Here is a 25,578-nt window from a genome sequence, read left to right as displayed (position 1 = left end):
AAGGAAAGCAAGCTGCCTTGTCTTGAGGCACTCCTGAGAGATGCCTATGTGAGAGGGCTGGAAGGCGAGTCCTCTCTCAGTTGAACCTTGAGATGCCTGCAGCCCCAGCAAACACCTTGACTGCAGCCTGGTGACAGACCCTGAGTGAGATCTGCCCATGTAAGCCACGCCTAGATCGCTACTCCACAGAAACTGTGAGACAAGAAGTATCTTCTTTTCAGCCACTAAGTTTTGAGATCATTTGCTTCATAGTAATAGATAACTAATACAAAGACTTTCTTGATACTGTAATTCAGAAAATAAAATATACAAATTTAGTACATGAAAAAATTCACCTGTGCCAGTATGTTTTGTTCCCTCATCAATTTTTGACGCTCTCGGTTTGGCTTAGTGATAACCACATCCAGAACTTCTTGTCCATTATTAGGCACATCAGCAACAAAGAAGATGAGGTCTTCCAATAATTTGGTTACAAACCTATTACAAAATGAAAAGGAAATTTTACTTTACAGTGTGCTTAATTTTGGAAAACGTATAGATAGATGATAAGTAGGTAGGTAGGTAGAGATAGATAGATAGATAGATAGATAGATAGATAGATAGATAGATAGATGATATAGATAGACAGACGGACAGGCAGACAGATAGATACATTTTTTTTTTACTTTTTCTTCAGGAGTGGAACTCAAATCCATAGAAATTTCTTTTTATTAAATAACAAGAGGCCGGGCGCGGTGCCTCACGCTTGTAATCCCAGCAGTTTGGGAGGCCGAGGCGGGCAGATCACGAGGTCAGGAGATCGAGACCACGGTGAAATCCCATCTCTACTAAAAAAAATACAAAAAATTAGCTGGGCGTGGTGGCAGACGCCTGTAGTCCCAGCTACTCGGAGAGGCTGAGGCAGGAGAATGGCGTGAACCCGGGAGGCGGAGCTTGCAGTGAGCCGAGACTGCGCCACTGCACTCCAGCCTGGGTGACAGAGCAAGACTCCGTCTCAAAAAAAAAAAATAATAATAATAATAATAATAATAAGAAGAAGAAGAAGAAGAAGAAGAAGAAGAACTGAAACACTTGAAAACAAGGTATTTTATAACAAAAAAAGTATTTAATTGACAAAAGATAATCTCTAAGGCAGTTACTGTTTACCTAAACCTTTACAAAGAAAATTCCTTCTCCAGCATCTCTGACCTCTACTTGCGCCTCTAGTTCTCATCAAGTGTTTGCAGACTATTATCAAATAAAGCCATGTGAGTAGCAACTACACACGAGTTGATAGGGTGACACCACTAGACGCCTTTCCACAACTGACTAGCAAAGTAGCATATTTCTGCTTAAGGGAAAATAGCTATACTAAATTCCTAAATTCCAATCCTTTTTCTTTCTTTTTTTACTGTTAACTCAAACTACATTTCCTAATCCTCACCACATTTCAACTTACCCAATGTACAGAACAGGAAAAACTTAAATGACCTATGAATAGAGACAGAGTAAGCAATCTGACACTCAAAATACTGGAAGTATTAAATGACCTATCAAAATCATGAAATTCTAAAACCATACACCAATGTTCACTTTTAAATCTATATTTTGGTTATTATTACAACTATTACTTGAACTTCAATGGCATTTAGTACAGGAAGTGTCTTAAAGCCCCTCCTCTCTTCACTTTTTTCCTCCTCCTTCCTCTGCCTGCTCTTTGTCGTTTACCATTTGTGTTAGTCGATTGAGGGAGGGGGCAGGGGTTCAAGCTATTGCAAAAATGGCTAAACAGATGAGGAATCTGTATTGGAAGGGTCAAGGCATTCTTTAAATTGTATTAATGGTAAAGTATACAACTTAATTATTCAATAAACACAGAATTTTTTTGGAATAAGAACAAAAGCTGACCAATAAATAGTTAAATTAGCTTTATCCATATGGTGTTAGTATCTTTATTCGCTGTTATTAGCATGTGAATACAATGATGCTAATCATGAATACATTCATAAGAAAACTACATTTTAAGAGCTTCAACAATTCTAGGAAAGTACAGAATGTATTCAGTTGGAAAACATCTCTTTTCTTCTCTTTCAATACCTTTGGTAAGAAAACATCTTGATCCTATCTCCCGATTTACGTCTTGAAAGGGAATGCACTTCCTGGAGCCAAGTGGACACACCTAGAATCCGTAATTTAGTCACCCAGAGAAATTTCAGGATACGTCCAGGGATCATAAACTCCACTCCAAAATTCCTGGGATTCTATGTTTTCTTGGTATGCCTATTTTAAATTTTAACCCAGTCTGTTTCTTTTAGAAAATTGTGTCTAACTGATAGGATTCACTGACATAGTTATGTTTAATCTCTGAAGGCAGCCACAGAAACGTAAAACGCATTTCACGTGCATCAAAATGTAGTGTGAACTTCTTTTGAAATTGTGATTTAATGTCCTCCAAATCATTCTGTTGCTCTTAAAACAAAACAAAACAAATTTGGAGCTGAGGTTACTTCAGCAAAACGAAAAAAAGTTGAACTTCAGTTTCTATATGCCCAATGCAAGTCCAGTTTGAGCATAAATATTTGTATTTTATTTTTTAAATTATTAAGATTCCTTTTCTCTTGCTGTCTCAATAACTATAATCAAATATTTAGATATCTAAGGAAGTAAAATTTTGTCAGCAACTACAGATCGCTCTGTTTCAAAGTCATTCAAATGCCCTGAAAATTGGTGATGGTTAATGGAACGATGACGACGAACATTAACAGTCTTGATTGCAAATCGCGATACGTCAACCCTACATGTAAAGCCCACCTCTTCACGACAAGGCCATGGAAGCCAGGAAGAGCAACCTTCTCTATTGACCTCTGAAACTGCTGAAACATTTTTTTTGACCTTGCACCTCAAGCATCCCCTTTGTGGCAAAACAAAAACCTGGTTTGTTTTCAGTTTAGATCAAACTCTGATTCTATACTGGGCAGTGGTTAGCTTCTACTAACTCACGCATTTGCTTTTTAAGCTTTATGGAAAATGAACAAAATAAGAAAAACACAGTGAGGAACAGGGATGATGTTCAACTCTTGCAAGGTAAGAGGGACCAAAAACACATGATAGGGAAATAAACTAAACATATGAAGCAGAGACAAACATATGGCTTCTCTAACCTCTTAAAGAAAACTTAAAGTTCAGTGGCCCTTATTTGGGCTTTGGCTGTGCAGTGGTAGCAGGAAACAATGGATGCACATGGATAGGGCTGGACCCAGCCACCAGCAATCTCCATGATTAAAGTCTCAAATTACCAGAGAACATGGACTCTCAGCTCTCAATATCAGATCTAGCTCTGGCCTAGTTGAGGGAAGCCGGGTAGAAGCAAGCGTAAAACTGATAGAGAAGACAAGTGAATGTAGAGAAAGGAAAAACAAAAATCTCCCACCTAAGAAAATCATGCATAGTAAAAGTCCAAAGCACATAAGGAAAGCTGACATTGAGGAAGACAGTCACTATACAGTATCAGGAGGCTACTCCACCACCAACAAAATCCGAGTAACAAAACGGTTTCAACATAAGTTTTAAATGAGTGTGTATTCAGTCTTCAAAGAGATAAAGAAAGCAATATATTAAAAAGACAACGTATTTTAAAAGGGCCAATATAAATGAAAAATAGGTGGGTATACAAAAAAAAAACAATCTGAGAGATAAAAATTATAGGCTGAGCACAGTGGCTCATGCCTGTAATCCCAGCATTTTGGGAGGCTGAGGCAGGGGGATTGCTTGAGCCCGAGTTCAAAATCAGCCAGGGCAACATAGTGAAACCCGTTTGCACAAAACAATTAAAAAATTAGTTGGTGAGGTGGCATGCACCTATGGTCCCAGCTACTCAGGCAGCTGAGGCAAGAGGATTGCTTAAACCTGGGAGGTCAAGGCTGCAGTGAGCTGTGTGATTGCACCACTGCATTCCAGCTTGGGTGACAGGGCGAGATCCTGTCTCAAAAAATATAATTATTATTATAATTATTTAAATAAAAATTTAACTGAAGAAGGAAAATTATTCTATATACATTCTAAAAATATTATTAATCTATAAGGCAGTATCAAAAATTGATCCAGATAATAGCACAGAGAAATATTAAAAGGTAAATAATAAAAGGGAAGTTAAGAGAGAAAGAAGAGGAATTAAGAGGATCCAACATATATCTCATAAAAGTTCCAAAAGACACAAAGGAGGAAAAAGACAAAGAAGAAATATTTGCAGGAAAATGGCTGAAATTTTCCAAGAATTGAAGAAATAAGTATTCAGATTAAAAGTATACCTTAAGTGTCAAATGAGAAAAAACAAAAATAAAACTCCTTTGTAAACACATCATGGTGAAACTTAAGACATCAAAAGCAAAGAAAGATAATCTATAAAATTACCAAGTCAAGAAAGATTACCAATAAAGAATAACAAGTCTATTGACAGCAGATTTCTTAACAGCAACAAGAGATGCTAGAAAATAATTATAGCTTTAAAATACTGATAGAAAGTAATTATCAATCTACCATCTCTATAAAGTATCACTTAAGAGTAAAGGCAAGAGCGCAGTGGCTCACGCCTGTAATCCCAGCACTTTGGGAGGCGGAGGCGGGCAGATCACCTGAGGTCAGGAGTTCAAGACCAGCCTGGCCAACTTGGTGAAACCCCATCTCTAACAAAAATACAAAAATTAGCTAGGTGTGGTGGCACACACCTGTAATCCCAGCTACTCAGGAGGCTGAGGCAAGAGAATCGCTTGAACCCAGGAGGCGGAGATTGCAGTGAGCCAAGATTGTGCCACTGCACTCTAGCCTGGGCGACAGAGCAAGACTCTATCTCAAAAAAATAAAAAAGAAATATGTTAAGAGAGTAAATTCTGGCTGGGCATGGTGGCTCATACCTGTAATCCCAGCACTTTGGGAGGCTAAGGCGGGCAGATTACCTGAGGTCAGGAGTTCGAGACCATCCTGGCTAACATGGTGAAACCCTGTATCTACTAAAAATACAAAAATTAGCCAGGTGTGGTGGCAGGTGCCTGTAATCCCAGCTACTCAGGAGGCTGAGGCAGAAGAATCGCTTGAGCCTGGGAGGTGGAGGTTGCACTGAGCCAAGATCACACCACTGCATTCCAGCCTGGGCGACAGAGTGAGACTCTGTCTTAAAAAAAAAAAAAAAAGTAAAGGCAAAATAAAGATATTTTCATATACGTAAAACCTAAAAAGATTATAACCCATAGGCCTCTCCACTGAATGGACTAAAGAATATATTTCAGCAAGATGAAAAGAGAATGAATAAGTGTGATACAAGTAATAAAGGCAGGAGGAAGACGTAAAGAAAGGGGCAGAAGAAGAGGTAAAATTGTTTAAAAAATATAATTAATCACTAAAAAAAAATTAGAAACTAAATTTCTCTCCTCAAAAACTACTGAAATAAGATTAAAAAAATAAAATAAATGTTTTAAGTAAAAAAAAAGTTTCATTGTCTTAAAAAAAGGAACAAAATTTATCAGTAAAAACAAAAGGTGGTGCATCATGATTTATATTGATATTTATACTTTTGTATTTATCCAATTAAAATAAAATTTTACAGATGAAGAGAATAAACACAGAACTATGGTTCTAGACAACTACTACAAGAAAGATGGGAGGGAGAATGTCAGGGCAAAACCAAAGCATGCTGCGGCACTTTTCTTTCATGGGAGGGAGAAAAAATTTAGTAACTTCAAGTTTATCAAGAAGAATATACAGTCAAAATGTATGATAAGAATTCAAGGGTAATTGCTAATGAATGAAAATATGACCTAAAGCTTCTAAATCAGTAGAGAAAACAGTAAATTGGGTGGGAGGGGAATATAAACTTTGTTAATCTAGCAGAAAGCAAGAAAGAAGTAAAAGGAAATGAAAACAAGCTACACTAAAGAAAGAAAAACAAAAATAAACATGCATTCAAATGAATTTGTCAAATACAAAGTCATTAAACTTGCAAATGAAAATAGACTATCAGCCAGGCACAGTGGCTCATGCCTATAATCTCAGCACTTTGGGAGGCCAAGAAAGGTAGATTGCTTAAGTTCAGGAGTTTGAGATTAGCCTGGGCAACATGGCGAAATCCTGTCTCTAGAAAAATCCAAAAAATTAGCTGGGTGTAGTGGCACATGCCTGTGTTCCCAGCTACTTAGGAGTCTGAGGCGGGAGGATCACCTGAGCCCAGGAGGTCGAGGCTGCAGTGAGCCATGATTGTACCACTGCATTCCAGCCTGGGCAACAGAGAAAGACCCTCTCTCAAAAAAAAAAATAAAATAAAATAGACTATCAGATTAGATTGTTACAATCGACCTGCTGCTTGCTGCTCATAAGAGACACAACTAAAACAAAATGACCAGGAAATCTGAAATAAAAAGATATGGAAAAAGAGACATCAGGCAAATATTAAACAAAAGATTGCTGGTGTCAGGATAGTCATACCTGGCAAATAAAATTTCAGAGAAAATGATGTTGCTCAGATAAGCAACATCAGAACGACATCTGATCTGGTGATCACATGGTGGATGACCCCTGTTCTAGATCCTGAGCTCCTGTCATAGGGAATGAGAACCATCCCTCAAGAGGGTAAGTTTCACAGAGACATGGGATAGTCTGTGGCCTTCACCACCACATTAGCACTACATATACCCATGCAGCATGGCCAAGTGCCTGGCACGTACCAGGAGTTCAATAATACTGAATTAATCACATCTCTGAACTCTCACTGCTTGAGAGAAACCCCAGTATTTTGTGTGCCCTCAGAGGTAAACATAGGGCAGAAATGCTGGTCGAGGACTGCCTGTGTCACTTCCTCAAGTTCTGGATGGCAGTTGACACCCCTCCATCTTCCCTCCTCCATCCCTGACAACATGTTCCCAGTCCTCTCTATTTTGTGGGTGCAATTATGTAGAATAAGATTAGAAAATTCCATTGAAAAATATCTAAGGTTGAGGATCTTGAAGCATAACACAGGAGCTGTACTTCCAGGGTTCATGTTCATTCCTGGGATAAGTAAAAAGGGAAGACAGAGAGAGAGAGAGAAAAAAAAAAAAATTCAAGCAACACAGGCTTTTTGAGACAGATAATGATCACTTCATTTTCCATAGGGGGAAAAAAAGTCAGAGTTGTCAGTTACTTTCAGAAATAACTTTATATTCAATTCCAAAACTGAGAAAATAATAAAAATGCATTCGACTCTGCCAATAAGCTCTACCTTACTGACAGGCAGTTTTGAATGAATTTTGATGGGAGGTGGCTTTTCTGAATGAAATTACTAAGTTAAGATCAATAATTGTACCTTCATATTTCTTAGGCAAAGCCTTCTCTTTGCTATTAATACGATGTTTTTCACTCCAAAACAGAAGGGAAAGAAGCAAAGGAAATAAAAATGCATGCTCTCTAGTCAGTCCTAGTCCACCACCTTCCTTAGAATCATCTTGAGAGGTTAAGATAATCTCCAGCTGTGACTGAGGAAGAGTGACTCGCACAGGATTCCAGTCAGCGATGGTGGAGAGACCATAATCTGAATTTTTATCTGTCCTTTTCTTCAAGGAATACCTTAATGCTTAGCAAGGGAGACTTTTTAAGTGAAGCCAAGTAAATTGCTGTGCATATGTAAGAGTGTTAGAAACAAAGAAATACATTCACAAAAGGAAAAGTTAGATCAATAACAGGCAAATAAAAATTCCTATCTGCACATCAGAATCCATTTCCTGCCATAATTTAGCTCTGATATTTAATTGTCTATAGCCCATAAAAGTGGGCCAGTTGTTTCTGCTTCCGGCCTTTATTCATTTCCCCTAACAGGGTTGGAGGTGTGACTGAATATACAATAGTTGTTTTGAAATGTAAGTTTGCCAGGGAAAAAAATAGAGGTAAGAATAGAGAGGAAGCTGAGAAACAGCTATTCCATTTGTTTGCATATTTAGGATTTTTTTCTAATTGACAGGGATGGAGGGAAGCAAACTTGGATTTTTTGTTCTTTTGTATTGTAAGATGTATATCTAAAATGTTCTAAAACATATAGCTAAGGACTACTGAAAAGTGAATCCCATGAAGTCACCACCAAGAGCAGGAAACGGAACCCTGCAGGAGCCTTTCAAACCTTCAGGGAGCATAATTCCTCCCTCCCCTCTAAGAAGAAACACCATCCTGTTTTTTGTCACAATGACTTCCTTGCATTTCTTTATGGTTCTTCTAATTGCTTAAACGCCCCCAAAGAAATGGAGTTTGTTTTTGCTTGTTTTTGAATGTCACACATAGTATTACAGTGAATGTCTTTGTTGTGTCTAGTTTTCTTTTTTTTTTGTATTTCAAATAAAAACTGTATTTTTGCTTTTCTTTTTTTTTTTCATTTTTGTTTTTGTACAAGATTCAATAGTTATCACATATTAACTTATACACAACGGGATCAACCTCCTCCTCCATGTTGCTTCAAGTCCACATGTTCAGGCTACAGTCCCCAACATTATTTTCTGAGAAATATATTACCACAGTTTGATTTAAATATAGATATAGTATATAATACTTGTCTCTGGGAAAAATCAAATTTTAATATGCAAAAGTTTATGTAATACAGAAATGGAAAAAACTACAGTAGGCACACAACCTAATTATGACTTGTGGATGGTGATTTCTACATACTCTCCTACTGTAAATGAATAGTTAAAAGTCTTAAGAAGATTTTATTTATATGTGCACTTGTGTCCACCTTATCCCATATACTGTACATGTCTATTGACAGTCTGGGAATTTAACGGTGCAGCCCTCGAGAGATTGTTAAATCACTAAAAAAAGGAAACAATTAGGCTCTACTGGGCAAGAAAAACACTCACAAAATTTCCAGTTTTAAATTTCATATCAGTAGGAAAGTATTAATAATTTTCTGTATATACATATGGGTATATGTATATATTGAATTACACATATGTCCCACATTATCAATACAATTCAAATGGAGACATTTTGGTGAGTTTTTTCATTAAATGATCACTGTCAAAATTTAAAAATATTTTATTACATCATTAAAATAATTCACTTGCCATTTCAACAGCTTACATTGTTTTTTAAAATTTTTTAACTCTTCATAACTAAACTCCCTGATCCCTAGTGTTAAATCCCCTATTTAAATTAAAACTTGGTGCTCTTTGCTACTCAGAAACTGATGGATAAAATCACATTTACTTCAAAATTCCATCAATCAAATACATTTTGTTATCTGATTTATCAGAGAATGTTGTGTCTAGTTTTCACCCAATCGATTTGTTAAATTTAGCCACGCCATTGCACATAGACGTAGTTCATTTATTTTCATTGCAAAACTGTATTCCATTGTATGAAAATAACACAATTTTCATCCTCTATTCAACTGGTGATGGACATTTGGATGGTTTTCCATTTGGGGTTATTTCAAACAAAGCTGAACATTCTTGAACATGTGTCCTGGTACACATGTGAAGGAGAGTCTTTTGGACAGATGTTCAAGAATGTTCAGCCTGGGAGTGGAATTGGTGAGTCATGGGGTGTTTGCTTCTTTAATTTTGCTAGTTACTGCCAAACTATTTTCCAAGGTGCATACATCAATTATCATCTCACCAGCTGTGTATGAGAGCTCCAATGTCTGAATGCCTGGGAAATTGGCAAATAGCTTTTTCTTGTTTAAATTAAAAGGCATGTAGTAGATCATGAAGAGAGGAAATACAGAGGATGCTTGGGCTTAGGCATACTGCAAAGCATACAGACTTTAAACCATACATGATTGAATCCCCCCTCCGTATTAACTATGCAGCCTTACCTTGTTTGCTTACCCTCCTCAGTTTTCCTTTATGTAAAACGGGAATACCTATTTCAAGGCTATTTGAAGGATTAGATAAAATATATTTACAGTGCCCAACCTAGTAACTGACACAAAGCAGACATGCAATAATCATTAGCTGTCAATATCATTCTCTTTCTTACTTATTTCCAAAACCAGAGCTAAAGAATCAACGTTCCAGTTTCTCTGAACAAGCTATGAGGGCAGAGAACTACACCCTGCAGATTTTTTTTTCCGGTTTTACTTATCTGTTTGTTTTGTGGTACCAGAGCTGAGAAATGCATCTTGAATAAATAAGATCAGAGAAACACAAACCTTCCTTTAGGTCCTTTAGAACTCTAAATCCAAATATCAAATCATGCGCAGCAAAAGGTATTGCAAATCTCTCACAAAGGATTTTAAAAAGAATGACCAGAAAGCAACTTAAAACTATTCTCAATAAAGCTAAAATGGGACAAGTAAATATTCTAACAGATTTAAATTTGACAAATTTCATTCACTCACTATGATCAAGAGGAATAAGCTCCCACCTCATTCAGAAGCAGGTGTGCTATCGAGAATGTTCTGAATATTCCCTTAGAGTCATTCATTCACATCAGGCTTACTATAACAACTGACAACTGACTTTTGATTATTTAAGACTCATTTAAAGAGTTACCTCCTTTCATTCTGAGTTATTGTGCCATTTTCTAGCTTTTTAACTGTGGTTGCTAGTACTTTATTGGCATCATTGGCAAAGTCTAAGTCTCGAACTTCAGACAGTGGAACAGACACGATGGCGAACGCTTCTTTATCTTCTTTGGTTTGGCAGGTTCCAATCTGAAATGTGTTTTTCCATTAAGATTAGTTTTATAAACAACTATACAATATTCTTTGAAGACTAACACATCTAGTACTGTTTAAGAAATATAAGACAAGAATAGATCATCCGAACACAGTAACTCACACATTCATCATCCACTACGAAAGGCTGCACGGACACAGAGATTTCCTGTGCCCACTTCCTGCCCTGTTCCCAAAGCCCCACTGGAAACCTCTCCCTTTCACACTTGCCCTCTGCTTCAGTTTCGACAGAGTAGAGAAAAGGCACTCCCGGATTCTACTCCTCCATGCATATGCTGCTACCATTCTTTTTGGTGTCTCTCTAGCATCCTCCTGAATCACAGCTTTGCTGCCTCCAACCCATTTAGATCAGCTACTTAAGCAACTGGCAGACATGCATGCTTGATGAAATTAATTGCAATGATCTCTAATATTGGTGAAGATGGAGTATAAGGAAGATGTCACGCAGCATTCCTATCCTAATCCTATTCTCATGGCATTTGGCTGAAAATTAAACCATCTTCAGCGACATTTACCTTTAACATAACAGGCCTCTCTTCATCTGTGTCTATGGGGATACTGGTACTGGTTACCCATGTGTTGGTGCATAAATGCCTTAACCGAACATATGAGTTCCTAAAAGCAAAACAATGTAAAAAAACAAATTATAAAAAATTAGCACACTTACATATTGACATCTTTAACAGTTTCACATATGATATGAACATAAATATATATTAACTAGTAGTTGACTCGAGATCCCTCTGCTTTAAGGGGAGATTCTAAATTATAGACTATTTCAAAGCATGCAGCATTTTTACCTAGGCTAGTAGTTCTCAAAGTCTGGTCTCTAGACCAGTGGCATCAGCATTGCCTGGGAGCTTGTTAGAAGTACGAATTCTGAAACTTCATCCCCATAAACTGAATCAGAAACTTTGGGGGTATGGCCCAACAATGAGTGGTTTAATAGGTCCTCCAGGCAGTTCTGATGCATGCTAAACTAAGAACATTGATCAAATAACCAACTCAGCTAATAATGCTGGCAGACAGTAGTGTAGTTTAATTATACACATGTGAAAGTAATGTACAATCCTCATTATTTGTGGCTTCTGTACTTGTGAATTCTTCTGCTCACTAAAATTTATTTGTAGCCCTCAAATCAATATTCAAGGAGCTTTTGTGGTCATTCCAGGACATACACAGAGTGGCAAAAATTTAAGTGGCCCAGTAGGCACATTTCCAAGCTGAAGTGGAACAAGGTGATGCTCTGCCTTCTTGTCTCAGCTCTCATGCTATAAACAAGTGTCCTTTTTGTGGTCTATTTTAGTGCCATGTTTTTCACATTTCACAATAAGATGGCCCCCACGTGAGGTGTAGAAGTGCCATCTAGTGTTCCTAAAGCACAAGAAGGCTGTGATGTGCCTTACAAAGAAAATACTTGGGCTAGATGAGCTTCATTCATGCATGAGTTATAGTGCTGTTGACCACGAGTTCAATGTTAATGAATCAGCAGCGTATATTAAATAAGGTGTATTTAAACAGAAGCACACATAGAACAAGGCTATGTATTGGTCAACAAAAATGTTGTGACCAGAAGCTCACAGGAACCTAACTGTGTATTTCCCCTAGGAACAATGGTTCAGTATTTGCTAATTCCATGTACGAATTTTAAAAACTGACCAGATATGAACTGTGAGAGAGTGCCTAAGAAAGGACACCTAGAACTTCATCCAACTCAGGTATTACCATTTTTAGTAAATCTTTTATAATCTTTTGTTATTTCTTTAACAAATATGTGTATAGTGTCTACTAAAAGAAAAGCACAGTAAGTACTCTGCCTTCAAGTTGCTTACAGATCAGTGTAAAGATAAGGCATAAATACATCTTAAAACATAAGGTAAAAAGCATTAGGGCCAAGAAAAGAAAACCAAATAAAATGCCAAGGGCCTCAGGCAAAGAGATACATTCAACAACCTGGTTCCGCTCCTTTATAAAAGTAGATAAAATACAAACTGAGCTTCAAATATCTAAAATAGCAGTTCTCCAATCTTTGTTCAAGTAACTAGAAATTCTGAAATGCCTCTGTTTTATCACTTGGCATCTTCTGCATTGAATTACACAGGAGATATAATTTGTACTCAGTTGTCATCAGGTCCCGAAGTGATTTAGCACAGAATAAAGTTTAAGCAGCACTGGACTTAAAGTTTGAGAAACACTGGACTCCACAGTGGAATCACTTGGGTAACAAATGCTCTAAAAAGAGTAAAGCCTGCACCCCGCCTGTGAGACTGATTTCATTGGTCTCAGTGTGGCCAGGGCATGGTGAAGTGTCAACACTACCCAGGTGATTCTAACTCACAGTCAACTTGAGAACCACTGTTCTAACTCAGTCTCTAGTTCCTGATCTGTAAGGGTTACTGCCAGTATTCAATAAGACAATATTTATTAAGAACTTGACATAGGACTTAGTACATAAAAAGTGCTCAAGAGTTATATTATAATAGCAGTTATTATTAAGCATTAATTAATGTTGGCTTGAATACAATTAATGACAGATGAATCGATGTTAATACAAAATTCTGCACTATACTGAATAGGGCTTCCACAGTTCTGAAAAGTAATAGATTAATGATTCCATATAAAGGGAGGCTTGGTGGCCCTCATCATGGTTCTATACACTTTCTAGTAAGACCATTTTATCATTTCCTTAAGCAAATTCTCTTGGTTGGAGTTCAAAAAGGACTCCCTTTTTGCTAACTTAAATCTAAAATAAGTAAAGTCATAGTAAGGATTGATTAAGGTCCCAGTCCTGGGAGGAGAAAGCTAGAGTCCTGGGTCAGGTAAAACGCGAGGGGATCTCTTTATAGGCTTATATTGATGGGACAAAAAAGAGTGAGAGATGGACTCTTATAAGGTATGAAATTCAGCAACATTTCTCCATGAATGAGAATAGCCATAAAACACCCTGGGAAGCTCTACCAGCAATGTTTCTCAATAGTGTTATTATAGTAACTTTTTACCCTCCCTGGAGGAAACCCACACAATGTCTGCCTTTTTGCATAGGTGCCTTCAGCTTCACCACTGCCATCTGCCAAGGCCAAGCACAATACTGCTCCATCGAGGCCAATTTAGAGCCATCCCACTAACCCTAATAATATGGGTAAGACTCCTCGATGCATCTAGAGAGTGCATCATAGCCTTATGGTTGAAAGATGGACAGTTGCAGACTAAAAAGCTTAACTAAACTAGTCAAATTCAGCCTGGGCATGGTGGCTCATGCCTGTAATCTCAGCATTTTGAGAAGCTGAGGTGGGTGGATCCCTCGAGCCCAGGAGCTCAAGACCAGCCTGGGCAATATGGCAAAATATCATCTCTACAAAAATATACAAAAATTAGCAGAGCATGGTGGTGCATGCCTATAGTCCCAGCTACTCAGGAAACTGAGGTAGGAGAATCACCTGAGTACCACAGGTAGAGGATGCAGTGAGCCATGATTGTGCCTCTGCACTACACCCTGGACAACAGAGTGAGATCCTGTCTCGAAAAAGATAAATAAATGAAAATTAAAATAAAATGGTCAAATTCAAGCAAAAGAAGGTAAGATACTGTCTTACTTAAGTTCTGGCAATCTCATTTCCAGTCCCACAACCCCTCACTCACGTATGTCTAATTACTCTGGCCTTCTCACTGGTCCTTAAAAACACCCAGTAAATTTCAACATTTTTCATTTCGTGTTCCTGCTGCTTGAAATGTTCCTCCCAGGAAGAGAGGACTTGATTCTTTAATTCATTCAGATCGTTATTCAAACGTACTAACTCAGAGAGGCCACAGTTGAACACTCCTACCTAATAGAACTCTCCATACCCTCCATTTTTTCTTCAAAGCACTTTTATTACCTGACCTTATATTAATATTTTATGTCTATTGTTTTGTTTATTGCCTGTCTCCCCCATTTGAATGTGAGAATATAACCAGTTTGTTCACTGTTGTCTTCCCAATACCTGGAATGTAATGGATGTTCAATAGATATTTGTTGACTGAATGACTGCATAAATGAACAAATGGATGAATGAAATGGGAAATCTGACATAATAAAAATAAATGATAAATATATAAATAGAAATGCTTTTATATTATTTTTCATTTTAGTAACCAAAGGCTGTACAAGTAATAAGAATAAATGATTCTTATAAATTTTTCAGAATTTCTTTGGTCCTGCACATTTTAATTATTTATAAGAATAAAACAAACTATGTAAACCTCCTCACAGAAGAGGCACAATGTTTTACACATTTTTTCTTCATTTATGTTTGCTCCCTTGATATCATAAAAATATATTAATATTATTATTTTCATTCCTCACCTACTGGTATAATTATTCAAAGAAACATCTTATAACCATAATTTTTTTTTTACCTTGGAACTAGGCAGTCAGCTCTCTGAAGAGTTGTGGCATCTAGTTCAAAAAGGGATGCAATGTCATTGCCATGTGGGACTGAAACCAAAGTATACATGATCTTCTCTCCTGCCTGGCGTTTTTTCTTTGAAGTTGGAAGATCTCCATCTCTCTGTTGAGGAAGTACAAGGTTATTTACTTTTATCACATTTCTTGCTAAACTCTCCAATTAATCAGATGATAAGGTATAAATGTGCATATTATTTATTCCTTGGATTGGAGGGGTGTCTATTTCACATCATCCAGAAACACTAGCTCTAGCCCGACAGCCGTTGAGGTAATTACTATCAACAGTGATGAGTCCCACACTCCTGGGGTGGGGTGGCTTGATCTGCCCACATCATTACGGCACTAACAGTACCAATAGTTATGGACCCTTCCCTCGTTCTCTTAAACCTATTTACAAAGTAGTAATTTTGACTGTTCCACAGTTAAAACAAACACAGAGAAGAGCCTGTGTGTTGAATCACCTAGATTTCTGAAGTTAAAGTAAGCATGGCAGTGTGCAGGAGTTCATACCTAACTCCCCAGGCATAATAATACTTGGAGAGGAGCAGAATCAACAGCAACATTCCCATTCACCACCTGCTTGCTCCCCTAGATTCAAGAACATACTATAATTGCATAAGAAATAAAATAAAACAAGGCTTCTCCACACATAGAAGCCTTCATAATGATGTGAAACTTGGTCAATGCTTCCAGCACACCCTATCATTTTAAGCAGAAACCAACACGAGATTAATGAGTATGTGTTTTTACTTGAACTTCCCCAAGTCCCAGTACCCCATGGAAGAACTGGTTGCATGAGAAACCAAAACGGGATGCAATGTAAGCCTGGTAGTTAGTAGATAAAAATAGTGACTTACATATATTTTTATCTACTAACTACACATATTTTATCTATTAACTACACATATCTTTATCTACTATTTTTATAGATAAAAATAGTGACTTACACATATTTATTAAAAAAGGTGAAATTTGAAAACTGGAGTGGAAGAGAGAAAGACAGACAGACACTGTCACTGCACTATCACAGGATGGTGAATGAAACTGAGGGAAGGAAGGGATGCTCAAAAGGCAAATGCAAGCAGCCTATATCCATGGACAAGCATTTCTTTAATGGCTGCTGTGACAAGATATTACCCCGATCATACCAGAACATTCACTTGGAGTCCCTACCCCCTCCCAGAGATTGCTAATATCATTTTACTTGGATCAAAAAGCCTTGCAGTTTCATTTCTGGCCTCTTCTGTAAATGGTGCACAAACTGCTGGCACCATTGAAATGGGAATGGAGAGAGGGAACTGCCAGGGTTCCTAAACAGGAGCAGGATTGTTATCTGCTAAAGCCCTCACAGCCTCGCAGCACCAGGTAGCTCCTGTCATCTTTGACTTCTCTGTCTTCCACAGAGACCAAAATTCAGAGTTAATGAAAGCAGGGATTCAGCAAACTCTCCACAAAGAGGGACCCTCATAACAGTAGTTTCTTATTTGTAAATATAAACTCTGTTTACTGACTAGAAAAGGACATACTTAGCATACTATACATCATAAGGGAGTATGGGCATGTAGGAAGGAAGAAAATGCAGAAACAGTTAGCAAATAATACTTCTGAATTTTTTTTTTAAGACAAGGTCTCACTCTGTTGCCCAGGCTGGAGTGCAGTGACACAATCAAGGCTCACTATCGTCTCGCTCTCCAGGGCTCAAGAGATCCTCCCACCTCAGCCTCCTGGGTAGCTGGGACTACAGATGTGTGCCACCACACACAACACCAACAATTTTTATAATTGTTGTACTGACTGGACCTCACTATGTTGCTGAGGCTGGTCTCGAACTCTTGAGCTCAAGCGATCCTCCCTGCTTGGCCTCCCAAAGGCTGGGATTATAGGCGTGGGCCACTGCACCCGGCTGATATTTCTGAATTTATACAAAGCTTCTCACAATACCAAAGCCATTCTTTTGGTTGTTCTCATTAATCCCACAACAAAAAAATTTAAGAGAGAGAAAGGTAAGCATTATAATTTCCATTCAGCGAAGAGATGAGTGCAGTTACCTAAAAAAGATGAAAGATGAGGGAAGGGGAAAAAGAAAGGGGAGGAAGAAGGAGAAGCAGAGGAAGAAGAAGGAGAAGGGAAAAGAGGGAAAGAAGGAAGGAGAGGAGGTGGGGAGAAAGGATGGAGAACAAGAGGGGAGCAGTGGATGGTGGTAATGAATGCTCAGCCCCAAATTCAACTGACCAGGGCCTGAATCCAAGCCAACCCAAGCCAGAGGCCAGGCATGAGGCCCTTCAATACTGTACGAGTCACTCCTCTAAGAGTAAATAAAAACTCATGGCTAAGACTCTCCCCCAAGTCTTCTGAAAAAGTTATCTTGGGTCTTGGGACCCACTTTCACGGTGATTTGCATGAAGGACGAGGAAGACTAAGAATTGGAGACAAAATATATGAGGGGGAAAACCACCCTCTCATCCCTCAAGAAGAAAGTCTAAATGTCTTTAAATAACCCAATAATGAGAGTAGCCTGTCCAGACAAATGAGTTCCAAGAGATGGCTGGCACAATGGCCTTAACAGCTTAGGATCATGGAATCTCTTCCCAAATAATCTCTAGTAGTAGTTAGCAGCTAACCTCTAGTGGTAGTTGGCAGCTACTCAAGTGAAATTCTATTGAAATTTACTCCCTGGGTTTTAATTAGTCTCTCTAAAATTTTAGACAGCAGTTTTACAGTTTTATCCTGCATTGCGATTCCCACAATCGGTTGTGAGCATGAGCCTTAAAAAAAAAAAAAAAGGAGAGCAGGCTAGTTCGAATGGAAAGGTAGGAACAGGGGAAAAAGAAGAAAAGGGAAGTGAGTGTGGTACACTAGAAGAAAAACAGGAGAGTGCAAGAAAAATGGCCTGTGGTCCAGTGTTACCGCAGATTCTTTTTATTGGCAGGGAAAAAAATGATGTCTAAAAATATGTGTAGCTTACTGAGGAGTGAGTGCTATGAGTTAATACTATTAACCTATGTTTTAGATGAGAACACTGAGGCTTTAGGGGCCAAGTTTGCATAATTCTCATGTGGTGGAGCTGAATAGCAAATCCAGCTCTAGCTGACTCCACAGTCCTAACCCGTTAACTATTATGCTACAGAGAGACTTTGATAATCAATAAGGCTCTCAGAAAACCATCAACTAACAACCTGGAGAAGATAAACATAACGGACTCTACATGTCTGCCTTTTTTGCTCTACTTCTGCAACTGCCTGTTGCTGGGTTTATTTTTTATTTATTTTTTTATTTTTTTATTTTTATTTTTTTTTTGAGACGGAGTCTCGCTCTGTTGCCCACGCTGGAGTGTAGTGGTGTGATCTCGGCTCACTGCAAGCTCCGCCTCCCAGGTTCATGCCATTCTCCTGCCTCAGCCTCCCGAGTAGCCGGGACTACAGGTGCCCGCCACCACGCCTGGCTAATTTTTTGTATTTTTAGTAGAGACGGGGTTTCACCATGTTAGCCAAGATGGTCTCAATCTCCTGACCTCGTGATCCACCCACCTCGACCTCCCAAAGTGCTGGGATTACAGGTGTGAGCCACCGCACCCAGCCTTGCTGGGTTTATTTTTTTTTAAAAAAAAAGAAAACAAGATGCCAAGAAAAGCACAGGACCAGATGGCTTCACAGCTGAATTCTACCAAACATTCAAAGAACTAACACCAACCCTTCTTAAACTCTTCCAAAAAAAAATGGAAGTAGACAAGATACTACCAAACTCATTTTATGAGGCCATCATTACCCTAATAACAAAGCCAAACAAAGACACCACAAGAAAAAATCTATAGGCCAATATCTCTGATTAATATAGATGCAAAAATTCTCACCAAAATACCAGCAAACCAAATTCAACAACAGGTCAAAAAGTGTATACACCATGACTAAGTGGGATTTATTCCTAGGATGCAAGGTTGGTTTAAACATATGCAAAACTACCAATGTGATATACCACATTAACAGAATAAAACATAAAAACCACATGATCATCTCAATCAATGCAGAGAAAGCACTTGACAAAGTTCAACATGTTTTCATGATTAAAAAAACTCTCAACAAAATAGTTGTAGAAGGAAATTTCCTCAACATGATAAAGGCCATTTATGAAAAGCCCATAGCTGATATCATAGTCAATGGGGAAAACCTGAATGCTTTTCTTCCAAGTACAAGACAAGACTGCCCACTCTCACCATTTCTATTTAACACAGTACTGGAATTATTAGCAAGAGCACATAGACAAGAAAAAGAAATAAAAATTTGGAAAGAAGGAGTAAAATTATCCCTGTTTCAAGTGACATGATCTTACATGTAGAAATCCTAAAGACCCCACTAAAAACTATTGGAACTAATCAATAAATTTAGTAAAGTTGCAGGATACAAAATGCACATACAAAAATCAGTCATGTTTCTTTTCACCAATAAGAATCTATCTGAAAAGGTATCAAGAAAACAATTCCATTTATAATAGCATCAAAGAGAATAAAATATTTAGGAGTAAATTTAACCAAAGAAGTGAAAGATCTGTACTCTGAAAACTATAAAACACAGAGGAAAGAAATTGAAGAAGATACAAATCAATGGAAAGATATCTCATGTTCATAGATTGAAAGAATTAATATTATTAAAATGTCCATACTACCTAAAGCAATATCCAGATTCAGTGCAATCCCTATCAAAATTCCAATGGCATTTTCGATTAGAAATAGAAGTAACAACTCTAAAGTTTGTATGGAACCACCAAAGACCCAGAGTCGTCAAAACAATCTTGAAAAAGAAAAGCAAAGTTGGAGGCATCATACTTCCTGATTTCAAATTATATTACACAACAACATTAATCAAAACAGTATGTATTGGCATAAAAACAGATACACAGACCAATGGAATAGAATAGAAAGCCCAAAAATAAACCCAAGCATATACAGTCAACTAATTTTTGACAAGGCCATCAAGAAGACACAATGGGAAAGAAAAGTGTCTTCAATAAATTGTGCTGGGAAAATGAGACATCCACATGCAAAAAAAACGAAACTGGACCCTTATCATACACCATACACAAAAATCAACTCAAAAGATCTGAACATAAGATCTGAAACCAAAAAACTCCTAGAAGAAAACACAGAATCAAAGCTTCTTCATATTGATGTTGACAAGGATTTTTTGGCTATCTCACCAAAAGCACAGGCAACAAAAGCAAAAATAAATGAAGTGCGACTACATCAGACTAAAAAGCTTCTAAACAGCAGGCTGGGCGCAGTGGCTCACGCCTGTAATCCCAGCACTTTAGGAGGCCGAGGCGGGCGGATCACAAGGTCAGGAGATCGAGACCATCCTAGCTAACACGGTGAAACCCTGTCTCTACTAAAAATACAAAAAATTAGTCAGGCGAGGTGGCAGGCGCCTATAGTCCCAGCTACTTGGGAGGCTGAGGCAGGAGAATGGCGTGAACCCGGGAGGCGGAGCTTACAGTGAGCCAAGATCGCACCACTGCACTCCAGCATGGGCAACAGAGAGAGACTCCATCTCAAAAAAAAAAAAAAAAAAAAAAAAAAATGCTTCTACACAGCAAAGGAAACAATCACAAAAATGAAAAGCCAGCCAACGAGTTAAAAAAATGCATTTGCAAAAGCCAGATAAAAGTTTAATATACAAAATATATAAGGAATTCACAAAACTCAGCCAAGAAACAAATAACTCAATTAAAAAATAGGCAAAGGACCTGAATAGACATTTCTCAAAAGGAGACATGCAAACAGCTAACAGGTATATGAAAAGGTGCCCAACAGCACCAATCATCAAGGAAATGCAATCAAAACCACAATGAGATGTCACCTCACACCTGTTAGATGGCTATTTTCGAAAAGACAAGAGATAACAAGTGTTGGGGAAGGTGTGAAGAAAAGGAAACCCTTGTGCATTGTTGGTGGGACCAAAGACTGGCACAGCCATTCTGGAAAACAACATGGAAGTTCCTAAAGAAATTAAAAATAGCACTACTAAAAGCCCTAGCAGTACCTCTTCTAGGCATATTCCCAAAGGAAATGAAATACCACCTCATAAAGAAACATTGCACTCTCACACTCATTGCAGCATTATTGACAATAGCCAAGACATGGAAACAACCTAAGTATCCATTAACAGATGAATAAAGAAATTTGTGATATGTATAATATACATTTATATACAAAACATGATTCATCCTTGTAAAAGGAGATCCTGCCATTTGTGACAACATGGATGAAACCAGAGAACATTATGCTAAGTAAAATGAGCCATACGCAGAAAGGAAAAAAAGCACATGCTCTCACTTATATGTGGAATCTAAACAACAACAACAAAACAGAAAAAATAAAACACATTACGTAGAAATAAAGAGAATAGAATGATGATTATCAGGAGCAGGGGGAATGGAGAAATAGAGGTCACAGTGTACAAAGTCACATATCTGTAGGATGAATAAGGCTAGAGATCTAATGCACAGCATGCGGAGTATAGTTAATCATCGTGTATTCTATACTGGAAATTTCCTAAGAGAGTCAATTTTAGGTATTTTTATCAGAAAAATAAAAGGTAACTATGTGACATGATGGATATGTTAATTTGCTTGACTAGAGTAACATTTTACTATACATATGTGTATCAAAACATCATGTTATATACCTTAACTATATACAGCTTTAAAATGAACAAGAGGCCAGGCACAGTGACTCACGCCTATAATCCTAGCACTTTGGGAGGCCCAGGCAGGTGGATCTACCTGAGCTCAGGAGTTCAAGACCAGCCTGGGCAACATGGCAAAACCCCATCTCTACAAAAAATACAAAAATTAGTTAGCCATGATGGCACACACCTATGGTCTCAGCTACTCAGGAGGCTGCAGTGGGAGGATCACCTGAGCCCGGGAGGTCAAGGCCGCAGTGAGCCAAGATTGCATCACGGCACTCCAGCCTGGGTGACAGAGCAAAACTCTGTCTCAAAAAGATAAAAAGGAACTCCAGGGTGGAGCCAAGATGGCCGAATAGGAACAGCTCCAGTCTACAGCTCCCAGCGTGAGCAATGCAGAAGACAGGTGATTTCTGCATTTCCAACTGAGGAACACAGCTCCTCACCAGCAACGGAACAAAGCTGGACGGAGAATGAATTTGACGAGTTGAGAGAAAAAGGCTTCAAAAGATCAAACTACTCCGAGCTAAAGGAGGAAGTTCAAACCAATGGTAAAGAAGTTAAAAACCTTGAAAAAAAATTAGACAAATGGCTAACTAGAATAACCAATGCAGAGAAGTCCTTAAAGGACCTGATGCAGCTGAAAACCAAGGCACGAGAACTACATGACAAATGCACAAGCCTCAGTAGCCTACGAGAGCAACTGGAAGAAAGGGTATCAGCGATGGAAGATGAAATTAATGAAATGAAGTGAGAAGAGAAGTTTAGAGAAAAAAGAATAAAAAGAAATGAACAAAGCCTCCAAGAAATATGCGACTATGTGAAAAGACCAAATCTATGTCTGATTGGTGTACCTGAAAGTGACGGGGAGAATGGAACCAAGTTGGAAAACACTCTGCAGGATATTATCCAGAAGAACTTCCCCAATCTAGCAAGGCAGGCCAACATTCAAATTCAGGAAATACAGGGAACGCCACAAAGATACTCCTCGAGAAGAGCAACTCCAAGACACATAATTGTCAGATTCACCAAAGTTGAAATGAAGGAAAAAATGTTAAAGGCAGCCAGAGAGAAAGGTCGGGTTACCCACAAAGGGAAGCCCATCAGACTAACAGCTGATCTCTCGGCAGAAACTCTACAAGCCAGAAGAGAGTGGGGGCCAATATTCAACATTCTTAAAGAAATGAATTTTCAACCAGAATTTCATACCCAACCAAACTAAGCTTCATAAGTGAAGGAGAAATAAAATACTTCACAGACAAGCAAATGCTGAGAGATTTTGTCACCACCAAGCCTGCCCTAAAAGAGCTCCTGAAGGAAGCACTAAACATGGAAAGGAACAACTGGTACCAGCCACTGCAAAAACATGCCAAATTGTAAAGACCATCAAGGCTAGGAAGACACTGCATCAACTAACAAGCAAAATAACCAGCTAACATCATAATGACAGGATCAAATTCACACATAACAATATTAACCTTAAATGTAAATGGGCTAAGTGCTCCAATTAAAAGACACAGACTGGCAAATTGGATAAAGAGTCAAGACTCATCAGTGTGCTGTATTCAGGAAACCCGTCTCACGTGCAGAGACACACATAGGCTCAAAATAAAGAGATGCAGGAAGATCTACCAAGCAAATGGAAAACAAAAAAAGGCAGGGGTTGCAATCCTAGTCTCAGATAAAACAGACTTTAAACCAACAAAGATCAAAAGAGACAAGGCCATTGCATAATGGTAAAGGGATCAATTCAACAAGAAGAGCTAACTATCCTAAATATATATGCACCCAATACAAGAGCACACAGATTCATAAAGCATGTCCTTAGAGACCTACGAAGAGACTTAGACTCCCACACAGTAATAATGGGAGACTTTAACACCCCACTGTCAACATTAGACAGATCAACAAGACAGAAAGTTAACAAGGATACCCAGGAATTGAACTCAGCTCTGCACCAAGAGGACCTAACAGACATCTACAGAACTCTCCACCCCAAATCAACAGAATATACATTCTTTTCAGCACCACAACACACCTATTCCAAAACTGACCACATAGTTTGGAAGTAAAGCACTCCTCAGCAAATGTAAAAGAACAGAAATTACAACAAACTATCTCTCAAACCACAGTGCAATCAAACTAGAACTCAGGATTAAGAAACTCACTCAAAACTGCTCAACTATATGGAAACTGAACAACCTGCTCCTGAATGACTACTGGGTACATAATGAAATGAGGGCAGAAATAAAGAGGTGCTTTGAAACCAATGAGAATAAAGACACAACATACCAGAATCTCTGGGACACATTCAAAGCAGTGTGTAGAGGGAAATTTACAGCACTAAATGCCCACAAAAGAAAGCAGGAAAGATCTAAAATTGACACCCTAACATCACAATTAAAAGAACTACAGAAGCAAGAGCAAACACATTCAAAAGCTAGCAGAAGGCAAGAAGTAACTAAAATCAGAGCAGAACTGAAGGAAATAGAGACACAAAAAACCCTTCAAAAAATCAATGAATCCAGGAGCTGGTTTTTTGAAAAGATCAACAAAATTGATAGAACACTAGCAAGACTAACAAAGAAGAAAACAGAGAAGAATCAAATAGACGCAATAAAAACTGACAAAGGGGATATCACCACCGATCCCACAGAAATACAAACTACCGTCAGAGAATAGTATAAACACCTCTACGCAAATAGACTAGAAAATCTAGAAGAAATGGATAAATTCCTCAACACACACACCCTCCCAAGACTAAACCAGGAAGAAGTTGAATCTCTCAATAGACCAATAACAGGCTCTGAAATTGAGGCAACAATCAATAGCTTACCAACCAAAAAAAGTCCAGGACCAGATGGATTCACAGCCGAATTCTACCAGAGGTACAAGGAAGAGCTAGCACCATTCCTTCTGAAACTATTCCACTCAATAGAAAAAGAAGGAATCCTCCCTAACTTATTTTATGAGGCCAGCATCATCCTGATACCAAAGCCTGGCAGAGACACAACAACAAAAAAAATTTTAGACCAATATCCTTGATGAACATTGATGCAAAAATCCTCAATAAAATACTGGCAAACTGAATCCAGCAGCACATCAAAAAGCTTATCCACCATGATCAAGTGGGCTTCATCCCTGGGATGCAAGGCTGGTTCAACATACAAAAATCAATAAACGTAATCCATCATATAAACAGAACCAAAGACAAAAACCACATGATTATCTCAATAGATGCAGAAAAGGCCTTTGACAAAATTCAACAACGCTTCATGCTAAAAACTCTCAATAAATTAGGTATTGATGGGACGTATCTCAAAATAATAAGAGCTATCTATGACAAACCCACAGCCAATATCATACTGACTGGACAAAAACTGGAAGCATTCCCTTTGAAAACTGGCACAAGACAGGGATGCCCTCTCTCACCACTCCTATTCAACATAGTGTTGGAAGTTCTGGCCAGGGCAATCAGGCAGGAGAAGGAAATAAAGGCTATTCAATTAGGAAAAGAGGAAGTCAAATTGTCCCTGTTTGCAGATGACATGATTGTATATCTAGAAAACCCCATTGTCTCAGCCCAAAATCTCCTTAAGCTGATTAGCAACTTCAGCAAAGTCTCAGAATACAAAATCAATGTGCAAAAATCACAAGCATTCTTATACACCAATCACAGACAAACAGAGAGCCAAATCATGAGTGAACTCCCATTCACAATTGCCTAAAAGAGAATAAAATACATAGGAATCCAACTTACAAGGGATGTGAAGGACCTCTTCAAG

The 25,578-nt window shown here is 38.2% G+C and overlaps 1 protein-coding gene across 4 annotated transcripts in view; it reads right to left on the bottom strand.

Moving 5' to 3' along the window:
* ITPR2 (inositol 1,4,5-trisphosphate receptor type 2) overlaps positions 1-25,578 on the bottom strand; it is a 501,416-nt gene that overhangs the window by 330,807 nt on the left and 145,031 nt on the right. For all 4 annotated transcript variants that reach the window (XM_003265625.4, XM_030804417.1, XM_030804419.1 and 1 more), the window contains 4 exons: positions 15,065-15,216; positions 11,185-11,284; positions 10,485-10,645; positions 336-477 (listed from right to left, as the gene is read on the bottom strand). In XM_003265625.4, coding sequence (XP_003265673.2) covers positions 336-477; positions 10,485-10,645; positions 11,185-11,284; positions 15,065-15,216 — 555 coding nt within the window. The remainder of the gene's footprint in view (positions 1-335; positions 478-10,484; positions 10,646-11,184; positions 11,285-15,064; positions 15,217-25,578) is intronic.

The sequence above is a fragment of the Nomascus leucogenys genome, chromosome 23, assembly GCF_006542625.1.
Source record: "Nomascus leucogenys isolate Asia chromosome 23, Asia_NLE_v1, whole genome shotgun sequence".
Lineage (NCBI taxonomy): Eukaryota > Metazoa > Chordata > Mammalia > Primates > Hylobatidae > Nomascus > Nomascus leucogenys.
Note: the sequence above shows the minus strand (reverse complement) of the source record. Positions and strands in the feature narration are given on the sequence as shown.